Consider the following 10,951-nt stretch of genomic DNA (forward strand, 5'->3'; position numbering starts at 1 on the left):
GAGGGTCATCCAGGAATAATTTGGTCAACAGAAAAAAATGTAAAACACCATCGGTAATGTGGTTCTGGCAGCCATTGTATTTTAAAAAAACTTCAAAAATCTCTGAAACGGCTGAACAGATTGAGGAGAAACTTTCGAGGTACAACCACCTATCCATGAGGAACAAAAAGTTCCCCACCTATGATGTCATTGGTCACATGGTTTGCAAGCGACATTGGACTTACCCGAAAACCTTTAAAAACCGTCTTCTGCAGAACGGCTTGACAGATCGAGGGGAAACTTCACACACACATTCCCACAGCCTTGGGGATACCAGGGTGTTCATGAATAATTGATAGGTCACATGGTTTGGTAGCCACATTGGATTGAAGGAAAATATATTTTTAAATTTTCTCTCGTGAACCGCTGTATCGATCATTGTGAAACTTCGAAATTATGATCTCGTAATGGTGGAGAATACACGTATGTTATAAATTTCAACCTGATCAGACGCATGGTCTGGCAGCCAGAATTCTTAAATTTTTTTGGAATCTGCATTCTTTTTTATTTTTTGGAATAAGGCTCACTTGGCTGCGTTTGGATGGGTTTGAAGGTGGAGGAGTAGCAGTTGAAACCCGAGTCCTATCCAGGTTCCTCCTGATGACCTCATCTTTGCTTTTTCCTTGTTCAGGTTCCTTCTGATGACGCTAATGCAGTACATATTTTATTTGGTCATCCATTTGATTCGAATTTAAAATTACAAATTTGCCACCAGAAAAGTTGGCTTTCACCAAGTCCTTTTCAAGACTGTGTGGGTAAAGTCATCTATGAATACCATCTTTTGTTTTGGTTCTTCCTGTGAACCAGGCAAGGCAGCCAGGCAGGGTAAGGATGGGGTGGTACAAGAGGGGATTATTGACGTGTTTGCATCCCGTGTGCACCTTTTAAGACTTTCCCCATAGCCTGAGATGGATCAAGAAGTGCTCTGACACCAGTCAGCCTCTGTGATTGCAATGCGGTGGTAACTATGTACAGCATGAGTGGCACAGCCTGTCTGGGAGGAGGGATACTCAGGCATTGTAGGCAAAGCCATGGCAGAGGTGATAAAAGGGGTAGCTCAGGAGGATCAGGAGGGAGTGGAGCTGATGTGTTGAAGAAGCTGACAAACTGTTGGAGTCAGAGCCGGGAATCAGGGCTTGTGCACGTCCTATTCACTTTCTTGTGTCTTGGCCCTTCCAGCTCTCTTGCCGCTCTTCATGCTATCTCCCTTGCCGGGCTGTTCTCTCTGACCACTCTTCACACACTCTTGCCGCTCTGCTCTCCATTCTCTTTGCTCCACTGGACAATTCGCCTAAATCCCTGGGGGAGGTAAAGTTTCTAACGTTCATTTTAAGGGCTGCCACACACTAGTCAACGCAATGCAACAAGATTGTCAATGAGAGCTTTTGAGAATCGTGTAATGTTCGGCAGTTGATGATCGTCGTCAACTTGTCAATCTCCAAAGAAGTCAACTGACTTCCATATAAAATAGAGAATGAGATAAGATTAATATTTTGTATCTGTTCCACAAACTACCAACTACGATTCAGGCACTCAAAGACATTTTTCCTTGCAATGTTTTTTTTTCATGAAATATGTGGAGGCCCCCTGGGCAACTGCCCAGCTTGCCCATGCCGAAATCCGGCCCTGGGGCAGTGGGGCTTTTGTAGCCCACTTGACATGTGCTGAGTGTCAAGTTTTTTTTTTTTTTTTTTTTTTTTTTTTTTGTCGGATTTGGTTATCCTGTTTGAAGCCCAAAAAGCTAAATGTAATAGTCTGAGCTGGCAAGTCTCTGTCTTTGAATTACATTGACATATACCGTGTGTGTGTGTGTGTGTGTGTGTGTGTGTGTGTGTGTGTGTGTGTGTGTGTGTGTACATGTGTGCGTGCGTGCGTGTGCGTGCATGTTTGAGTGCTTGCGTTTGAGTCAAAGTCTGTTTAAATTGCAATTTATTGCCTGTAGCCAAAAAAAACCCGCAAAGTTTTGTGACTTGCTCTGCAGCTGAGATGGCACCCCTGAATGTCGCGTTTTGCTTTCCATGGACTGACGCTCCACCACCTCATTAAAGAGTGTTGCCCGAATACCTTGTTTCTGCTGTCATCGAATGATAAAGATGGTGCGTTTGAAAGCCGATAATTGATTAACTTGGTTGGAAAGTCGATAATTGATTTACTTGGAGTAAAATTTATGTTCATTTAATGATAAAAATGGAGAAGAAGCTGATATTTGAGTTTATTCCAACGGTACATTCCCAGGGTGAACGGGTACTTTAATTTACTCGTAAATATAAATAGGGTTTATCTTTGACAGCAAGTTCCACGAGCAAGTTGTTGAATGCTCTCTGAGTGGCCTTCTGTCCAGCCAGAAGATGACCCACAGCCATTTCTTTCTCCCAGTACGTGGTCAGCGAGGTATCAGCACTAAATTGCCAAAGCAGCATTGCTCATAGCTTTCACCGTTCTCATCCTCTACCTCCATTTCTTCTTCAATACCATTTTGTTTCAGGAAAACAGTGTCGTCAACACTCGTGTATTGTGTAACAGTCTCTGACAGACCGAGACGAGACGAAGATCCTCTTTTGTCACGTCGGCATTGTGTCGGATCGTGTGCGGTACCTCAAGCGACCGGCTGGATGAGCAATTCTGACCAGAGGACCGGGTGAAGGAAGAATTGCGCTAACCGCTTGATCATGGCTCCTTTTGATTTTGGCTATTCATGAAGCTGTATCTTTGGCGTAAGGGGTCAGTATTGACAGGCCCGTTGACAATAACATTCTAGAATTGTTGGAAAATTGAACCTACTGTGTATTATTATGCCTGGTGTTGACTTAATGGTGAGGGTTGTGGGCTTGGGATCCCATGATCTTGAGTTCAAACCCAAATCGGCTGTTGAATTAATACCAGGTAGGGTAGACTCAGCCTGTCATCCTTCCTAGGTCATCAAAAAGAGTGCCAGCTTGCTGGTATACTGTGACGGAGTGGTGACCCATCCAGGATTGTGTCCAATAGCCAAGGGGTCTGCGTAGGCAGCACCAACACTCTGCACAGAGTATAGCCCCAGTGGATGGAAAACACCCCTTTTTAACATACGTAATGAACAGCCTTATTTAATTATATCCTTCATCAGGCTATCCTCGGCCACCTCACTCTCTGGGGTCTGAAGGCGTACCCTAGGTTATGTAGCTAGGCCTGAAGGCGCTGTGTTTTTTGGCCTGCTCAACTGTGCCTTGACTTAACAGGCCACAATGATTTTTTTTGTGGACCTTGTTGAGGCTCGTATGAGAGCTAACACGCAACACACAGCAAGGGGGGCATGAGACAACTCAAATCGGCTGTTGAATTAATACCAGGTAGGGTAGACTCAGCCTGTCATCCTTCCTAGGTCATCAAAAAGAGTGCCAGCTTGCTGGTATACTGTGACGGAGTGGTGACCCATCCAGGATTGTGTCCAATAGCCAAGGGGTCTGCGTAGGCAGCACCAACACTCTGCACAGAGTATAGCCCCAGTGGATGGAAAACACCCCTTTTTAACATACGTAATGAACAGCCTTATTTAATTATATCCTTCATCAGGCTATCCTCGGCCACCTCACTCTCTGGGGTCTGAAGGCGTACCTAGGTTATGTAGCTAGGCCTGAAGGCGCTGTGTTTTTTGGCCTGCTCAAGGCCAAGCCAAGGGGTCTGGTAATGGGAGAGGGAAGCACAAAACAGTGGGGAACAGCGACATTCAGAGATCTGTGGAAGGGAACATGGGGTATACAAGATGGACACCACAGGGACTTTCAGGAAGAAAAGCAGGGAATTTGAATAAGGTGGGTTTGAGGTGGATTAACGGGGTAAGAAAAGATTGAGGATTTGGATGGGGAAAGATAAGAGGTGGTGGTGAACAGTTGTTTTGGAGGTTTGGAGGGAAGAATGGGATTAAACAGAGTTTTGGAGTTTATTCCAAAGGCGGGAAAAAAGAGGAATAAAAGAGTGAAGGTGAGCAGTGATTCGTGATTTTGGTATTTTTCCAGAAGGGGGTTGTTGGCAGACCTTGAGCGCCCTGCGGAAATATGATGGGGACAAATTGCAGACAGATCGGGGAGGGGGGCGAGACCAGAGAGGACAGAAAGACCACCGACTTGCCTGCAGTGAGAGAGTGAGAGGCCAAAGACAGCCTCATCGTGGGAGATACCAATGATCCGAAATGCCTTGGTTTCCACAGGGTGAAGCCGAGAAAGGTGAGAGGCTGGAGCACCAGCCCAGAGGGGAGAGCAGTACTCCATCAGGCTGCAGATAAAAGCTTTGTATGTAGTCAGGAGCTCAGGTGGGCTGAGGAAGGACTTTGCACGATGGAGGATTCCCAGTCGGTGACTGGCTTTGGAGGCCAGGTTGGAAATATGGCTTTCCTTGGAAAGATCATGGCAGATAGTGGGACCGAGAAGCTTGAAAGAAAAGGACTTCTTCCAGAGGATTGTTGAGAAAGTAGATGGGGGGTTCCTAACGGTGCTTTTGGAGAGACATAGTGAGAGTGTGAGATTTGTCAGAGTTGAAGGACATGCTCCACGTGTTGGACCAGCTTGTGATTTTATCCAAATCTGCAGAGAGCGAAGAGGCTGCTGCTTGCTGATATGATGGATGACAGATGGTACGGCAAACAGTGGAGTCCTCAGCGAAGAGATAAAGAGGATTTTCCAGAGAGATCATTAATGAAAACCAGAAAAATAACAGGGCCCAGAACGCTGCCTTGAGGAACTCCAGCCTGGACAGGATGAGGAGATGAGAGAACTCCATGAAGGACCACACGTTGGCTGCGACAGGAGAGGAAGTCTGCGAGCCATGAGTGGAGATGTCCTTGGATACCACAGGAAAATACTAAGAGAGGGGGCAGAGAGATAGGGGTAGGTAGAGGGACGGAGGGGGAGATTGGGGAGAGAGGGAAGGTGTGCGGGGGGGGGGAGAGGAGCGGGCTGGAGGAAAGAGAAAGAGAGAGACAGGTGAGAAACAGCAAATGAGATCAAGGCTTACCGTGCTGTCTTTAACCCCCGGGGATCTTTAACTGGTCAAGGGTTAAACATGACCATCACCGCCGCGCCTCAACACAAAGCGCCATTTCCTGTGTGTTTTGTATTTTACGGCGATGGCCCCGCTTCACACAGGGGCGGCAAAGGTTTCATCGGCTTGACCTGTGTCCTTCTGAACCAAATAAGACGGACAACTGACTGAAGTACAACACAATGACTGTGAGATCGCAGGTACGGCGGGGGGGGGGGGCAGAATGCAGTCATTGTTGCGATGCTTGCTTCTCGTGCTGAAATAATTGAAGAGTGGAGGATTGGATGTTGGAGTGAAATGAAAAACCAAGGTTGGAGAAACAAGGAAAGATGCTTTTGGAAAGGAACCTTCCTTCAGGTCGAGCAATGAGAAGAGAAATTTAAAATAATTTTTACAGTCAATGGTTTAAGAACAGGATTTGAATTCGATATTGATTGAAGTTCTTCTCAGGGAATCTGCAAGTGGGTTTGGTAAGCTGGAAGGAGTGAAGGATGTTGGAAAAACGAAGCAGATTTCTGATTGACAAAGTCCTTCCAGAGGTTTGTTGAGAAAGTCGATGGGGGGGGGGGGCCTCTAAACGGTCCTTTCGGAGAGACATAGTGAGAGTGTGAGATTTGTCAGAATTGAAGGACGTGCTCCACATGTTTGACCAGCTTGTGATTATATCCAGATCTGCAGAGAGCGAAGAGGCTGCTGCTTGCTGAAATGAGGGATGACAGATGGTACGGCAGAGGGTGGAGTCATCAGCAAAGAGATGAGGAGGATTTTCCAGAGTTGGAGAGAACATTGATGAAAACCAGAAAAACACCAGGGCCCAGAATGCTGCCTTGAGGAACTTCAGCCTGGACAGGATGAGGGGATGAGAGAACTCTATTAAGGACCACACGTTGGCTGCGACAGGAGAGGAAGTATGCGAGCCATGAGTGGAGATGTCCTTGGATACCACATGAAAATACAAAGAGAGGGAATACAAAGAGTCGGACTGCAGCATAGCAAACCGATTGTTCAAATTTACATAAAAGTACGAAAATTGGTACACATGTAGAATAATGTATTCCGAGCAATTCGAGATATGGAGCCACCCGAGATTGTGCCTTGGTCAGCATACATCCATCTATAATTACAGCTATGTGTGTGTGTGTGTGTGTGTGTGTGTGTGTGTGTGTTGATGTGTGTGTGTGTGTGTGTGTGTGTGTGTGTGTGTGTGTGTGTGTGTGTGTGTGTGTGTGTGTGTGTGTGTGTGTGTGTGAGTGGGGGTGTGACCGCTGTTTCTTGAGAACCCCTGGTCCGATCGAATTGAAACTTGCCAGATATACTGCTTTAGACCTGAGGATGTGCCTTTTCAAGGTTTGATATTAATCGGACAAGTGCTTCCCAAGTTACGGCTATTTATTTACCAAACCAATGAAGAGACACGTTGTTGCGTGGGCGTGGCCGATGGGGAAGGGAAGCTCAGCCGCGTTCCCCATTACAGGTTACAACATACGGGCTTCCGGATAATGATGACTTCGTGTATTCTAATAATTTCTCAATTTCTTTTGCGCATTTATAGATAAACACAATGCCCCAAGTTATGATCGTTTTCATGTTAGACGGTGTATAAATTTCGGTAACATCAGAGTGCTGGTATGCTCCGAACCAGGAAGTAAATTTTTTTCTCTCTTCTCTTCTCTTTTTGTTTTTCCTTGCCATGACATTGCGAAAAGGTAAAATACGTTGGCGCTAATTGAATAATTGGGTATTAAAACTAAATTGCGAATAATATGTGAAAATCCGGGCCACGCCCTTACAGGCACGCGAGAGCGAAGAAACGGCCTGTGTGGTTGTTGTTTGTTGCTCGCGGTTTGAATAATTATTTATTATAATTTTTTTCTTGTTATTATTATTTTTTACGGGCACGTACTAGTTATTCTACATGTGTACCCATTTCGGTGCTTTTATGCAAATTTGAACAAATTATCTGAAATATCAGACGACGCTGCTGGATGAGAGAGGGGGCAGAGAGATGGGGGGAGAGTTAAATCAAGATGAGTTAAAATTCTTGTGATCTATCCGACATGGGGATGACTGTGCCAAGAAGGTAACTTTCCCACCAAAATTATCGTAACAATTATGTTCACAATTAAGGATATTCTTCTCCATTGAAGGAAGTATTTACAGCAATATATATATATATATATACACGATGATGTACAGTAATGAAGTCACACATGATGTACAGTAATGAAGTCATGTATGATGTACAGTAATGAAGTCATGTATGATGTACAGTGATGAAGTCATGTATGATGTACAGTGATGAAGTCATGTATGATGTGCAGTTATGAAGTCATGTATGATGTGCAGTTATGAAGTCATGTATGATGTACAGTAATGAAGTCATGTATGATGGACAGTAATGAAGTCATGTATGATGGACAGTAATGAAGTCATGTATGATGTTCAGTAACAAGGTCACGCATGATGTCCAGGAATGAACACCAAGTGTACATATCTGTAGTTCCCTTCATGATTGGCATTGATTGTGTGAATCAGGGAGGGACCTCACCTTCTTTATGTATTCATTTGAATTATTAAATTTTCCACAGTCATAGTTATTAAGTTCTCATCATGATCGTCTAAACAAGGAAGTGACAGATTGACAAACATGGACAAAAAAAGGATTCAGTTGATGAAATAAGTCCAGAGTGTTTATCGTACCTTAGTTCTGGACACCGTTCAGTTGAAAAATTTTGAATCGGCCATCTGCATGAGCCTGGTGTATCTTTTTGCATTTCTGGAGAGCTTATATGATGGAGTGATGAGAGAGTCACTCCCAAACATGGCATCCTCCTCTCCAGCGGGCATCACGAGGACTTCTTCCTCTGCACACAAACATCAACAAAAGGAAGTCAAAATCACTCAAGAGCATTGTCATCATAATCTCCATCATTATTCTGCCTTCCAACACAATCCTGGAATGAATATCTCTCTCTCGATCTCTCTGTGCTTCTCCGTCTCCCTCATTTTGTGCATTTCAGTTCATGTTTTATTTCACCTTCCTCCACTTTCACATCTTGATTTTCTTCATCACCAAATCCCACTGTGTCACCGAACAAGGGAATTGAGGCAATTTGGTCCATCATTTCTGTGCTTCATACAGAGCCCACAAATCCCCACTTACTGCACAAACTGAAATAACAAAACCTCATCTGATGACGTCGAAGCGAACCAGGATGGACTGCTTCGTGGGAGGCAGCTCGAGTCACCCGTCGATGATTGAAGGTGGGATTGTAAAGATTTGATTTTTCAAACAATTAATTTTAATGAACATCTTGGTGTTCACAACGACTTCTTTATGGATATGTTAACACTCATTCCAGACTTCCACTGATTGGAATAATTGTTTGGTGCTTGTCTGGCTTCCAGTGAAACAATATATTCATTTGTTCTCAACACTACTGAAGCACAGACCAAATGGGACACGATGGAGGTGAAGAACATGTAATTTAGATAAAGTTTGGAATATTTTGTAATGTAAGGCAAGATCTTGGTAACTTACGTTCCAGCCGGTAAGATGGTTTCTTGTACTTGGGTGGTGGTGGAGGGAACGGGCCCCTCTTCTGAGGGGTCTTTGGAAAAACAATAAAAATATGAAAGATTAAATATATTTTTGTGTTCATCAGTTTGATAACTTGTTCAGGATGTGGCACAGAAGGAAATGCACTGATAGAACAGGTAGCCAATGAAAAGGTGAATTATTTGATCTCATCCAATCAAGGGAGTTAAAATTATTGCGATCTATCCTGCATGGGGATGACCGCAGCAATAAGTTACCTTTCCCACTAAAATTATAATTACAATTATCTTCACAATCAATGATATTCTTCTTCATCAAAGGAAGTATTTCCAGCAATGTTTATAAAAGACTAAATGCTAAAATCTATTTCAACTTCAGGTCTTCATCTTGAGGATAGCTGTGTTTGTACCCAGAATGTTCATCCCTTCATCGACAAAGTACTGATGGATGTTTACCTGTTGAAGGTCCTGAATATGGTGTGGCCCATCAACACCTTGCTGCTTCTGCTGATGTTTCAGCCCTTGATTATCGCAAGGTTTTTGTTCCTGCTGGAACCCTTGAACAACATGCTGTGGCTGTTGTTGCTGCTGTTTTGCTTCATTATCACGGGGAGGCTTCTGTTGTTGCTGCAACTCTTCAACAATGTGGTGTGTATGTTGTTGCTGTTGTTGGAGGCCGTGATCATGGCGAGGATTCTGTTGTTGCTGCGTCCCGTGAACACCGTGGGGTTTCCTTTCAACCCAAACACTTTTCTCTGCTGCCTTGCTTTGTTTCTTCATTTGCTTTTTGAACAACTGTTTCTGTTGCTGCTTCAGCCGTTGCTTGTCATTCCATTTCTGAGACCACTCTTGGGAAGTCTCATTCTGTTTTTGCTGTTGATGCACTTTCCCATCAGCAAGTTTTTCCACATGTTCTGTGTCCTCCACATCAAGACTCGCTTTCCCCTCCTTTTTGGTCTCGTCGGATTTCTGAAAGGGTTTCTCGAGTTCTTGATCCATTGCCGACTCTTTTTCCTGTTCAATTCCTCGATTCTTTTCTTGTTCGAGTTGTTTCTGCTTTTCACATTCGACTCGTCTCTGTACTTCCTGCTCTCGTCGTGTTTCCTCCCTTTCCTCACTTTTCCACACCTCGTATTCCCGTGTGCGCACATCGTTTTCCCTCTTATTAATCCCCTGCTCCAGCTGATGTGCCTCTTTCTCTCGAAGGAAAAAATCTTCCTCTTTTATTTTTTTTCTCTCCAAAAATCTCTCTTGTTCCCTCCGCTCCTCCTCTTCTCGTTGGTACATCACTCTCGCCATTTCCTCAACATCCTTTTCTCGTTCTCTCATCTCCTTCTCTTGTTGACACGTCTCAATCTCTCGATGTTTTATTTCCCCTTCTTTTAACACCTTCCTTTTTTCGAATCGTGCCCGTTTTTCCCACTCCATTTCCTCGAGTTCAGAAATCCCTTTCTGTAATTTCTCCACCACATGCTCACTCTTTAACACCTCTTGCTCTTTTTGTTCGATCTCAAGGTGTCTACGTGCATGCTCCTGATACACCGATTCCCTCCATTTTTCAAATTCTTCGAGTTCTCTCCGAACTTCCTCTTCTATTCGTCTCCACTCTGAAGAGTTTTTTTTCTTTTTCTCTTCATCATGTTTTTCCATTTGCTCCTCCTCATCTTTTTTCCTCAGTTCCTCTTCCTTGCTTTTCCTCTGCTGTTCTTCCTCTATTTCTTTCTGCATTTCCTTCTCTTTTTTCCATTCCTCTTCCTCATATTTTTGTTGCACAACTTTTCCCTGAACTGTTTGCTCTCCAAGCTGAATGAGGAGTTCTCTTTCCTTCAGTTCTTCCTCTTTTTGGTGCAACTTTTCACCCCTTTCCTGTAGTTTTTCATGCTCTCTCAGCCACAACTTTGTTCTTTCATCCTCCTGTTCCTTCACATTCTGCATCTCCAAGGCTTTGTTTTTGGAACTTCCTCGAGCAACGGCTGCTCTTTCTTCCCCATGTTCTTTAAATGTCTCCGGCCACATCCAAAACTGCAAGAAACAAACACAATACTTGTCAGTTCGAGCTAAAATGAAGCACAGTATCTATTACATAATGTGAAGTGTGGTGTCTGTTTGTGTGTTTGTATGGTTAGACGTTCGGCTGTCTCCCATATCCGGCGGCCGCTTCCCACACTGTGTTTTAAAAGCTCTGCATGCAGGAAAAGCTCAACATTGAACCAGAAGAAAAGCATAACACCAAACGAGATACCTTTTAAATGTATAAATACAACATGGAATCGCAGTTTGTTTTACAGTGCATGAAGATACGACCTGGGCTGACAGTGTGGCTTTGACGTACGCACAC

At 44.1% G+C, this 10,951-nt stretch overlaps 1 protein-coding gene across 1 annotated transcript; it reads right to left on the bottom strand.

The window, feature by feature from the left end:
- Positions 1 to 671: 671 nt before the first annotated feature.
- Positions 672 to 10,573, bottom strand: LOC147015445 (uncharacterized). Its single transcript, XM_085850204.1, has 4 exons — positions 9,070 to 10,573; positions 8,597 to 8,666; positions 7,756 to 7,919; positions 672 to 1,338 (listed from the first exon to the last, which is right to left on the bottom strand). Exons 1-3 carry the CDS (start codon positions 10,546 to 10,548, stop codon positions 7,774 to 7,776), a joined length of 1,695 nt encoding a protein of 564 aa, XP_085706330.1. The 5' UTR covers positions 10,549 to 10,573; the 3' UTR covers positions 672 to 1,338; positions 7,756 to 7,773.
- Positions 10,574 to 10,951: the final 378 nt, after the last annotated feature.

This window comes from Eptatretus burgeri, chromosome 12 (assembly GCF_056783735.1).
Source record: "Eptatretus burgeri isolate ZD-2024b chromosome 12, Ebu_testis_v1, whole genome shotgun sequence".
Lineage (NCBI taxonomy): Eukaryota > Metazoa > Chordata > Myxini > Myxiniformes > Myxinidae > Eptatretus > Eptatretus burgeri.

What these genes read in the sequence shown, in the direction of transcription:
- LOC147015445 (XM_085850204.1), bottom strand. Translation starts at nt 10,548, where the DNA reads ATGCAGAATGTGAAGGAACAGGAGGATGAAAGAACAAAGTTGTGGCTG. An exon ending in ATATTCAGGACCTTCAACAG is followed by an intron (nt 8,667 to 9,069) that starts GTAAACATCCAT and finishes GTTTTTCCAAAG; the next exon opens with ACCCCTCAGAAGAGGGGCCC. An exon ending in ACCATCTTACCGGCTGGAAC is followed by an intron (nt 7,920 to 8,596) that starts GTAAGTTACCAA and finishes GTTTGTGTGCAG; the next exon opens with AGGAAGAAGTCCTCGTGATG.